This window comes from Lipotes vexillifer, unplaced genomic scaffold (assembly GCF_000442215.2).
Source record: "Lipotes vexillifer unplaced genomic scaffold, Lipotes_vexillifer_v1.1 scaffold1782, whole genome shotgun sequence".
In the NCBI taxonomy this organism is placed as follows: Eukaryota; Metazoa; Chordata; class Mammalia; order Artiodactyla; family Lipotidae; genus Lipotes; species Lipotes vexillifer.
The window spans coordinates 43,667-44,456 of record NW_006771437.1 but is presented as its reverse complement, the minus strand read 5'-3'; the positions used below and the strand labels follow the sequence as shown (position 1 = coordinate 44,456).

General features: G+C 39.4%; 1 protein-coding gene across 1 annotated transcript in view; it reads left to right on the top strand.

Annotated features, from left to right (window-relative positions):
* Window positions 1–229: 229 nt before the first annotated feature.
* The window catches only part of FOXP2 (forkhead box P2), a gene marked incomplete at its 3' end in the record, with an annotated part of 36,788 nt that continues 36,227 nt past the window's right edge, over window positions 230–790 (top strand). The window contains exon 1 of the mRNA XM_007446773.1: window positions 230–391. Within this exon, the coding sequence (XP_007446835.1) occupies window positions 272–391 (120 nt within the window). The remainder of the gene's footprint in view (window positions 392–790) is intronic.

The window sequence follows — 790 nt, the reverse complement described above, 5'->3', positions numbered from 1 at the left end:
ATCTTAGCATAATACATAAGAGGTGTGGAACGTAAAGGTGGAATCTGATGACATTTGATGCCTCTGGAAAGCCAGTGTCTAAATACTGTGGTACCTAAAATATCGTTATTAAATAGTTAAATAATATAACAATTATTCTATAAAAATGATTGGTCATCACTACTAAAGAATTTGGTAGGGATGCCATATAGCTATGAAGTAGGTTAACAGACGTTTGGTAACGTCCACTCTTTTTCCTTCTGTCTCTGTCAAGGTGCCTGTGTCGGTGGCCATGATGACTCCCCAGGTGATCACCCCTCAGCAAATGCAGCAGATCCTTCAGCAGCAAGTCCTGTCTCCTCAGCAGCTCCAAGCCCTTCTCCAGCAGCAGCAGGCAGTCATGCTGCAGCAGGTAATGTGGATTACCTGCTTTGGAGTACTAGCACCCGTGTTGACAGTGCCATGGGCATATATAACAATTCCTTCTCCACTGGAAAGGACAACCTGTCAGCATGCTAGAACATAAATGTAGCGTGTTAATTGAAGAACTGAGTAGTAAAATTTAGATCCCTTAGTCTTTTTAAATTCATTAACGTCTAGAGTAAGAGCAGAAATAGGTACCATTTCAACATGAGATAAAGCAATATTTAAATATTCAAATACTTAGGTGCTTTGGATTTATAGACTTGCCAACAAAAGTGCAAAGAGACTTACAGATAATTGTTGCCTTTGAAATTTCTAACCCTTCAACCCTCCTTTTAGTTCACATAAGTATGAAATTGGAACTGGCTATTTTGTTACAGTAGGGAAA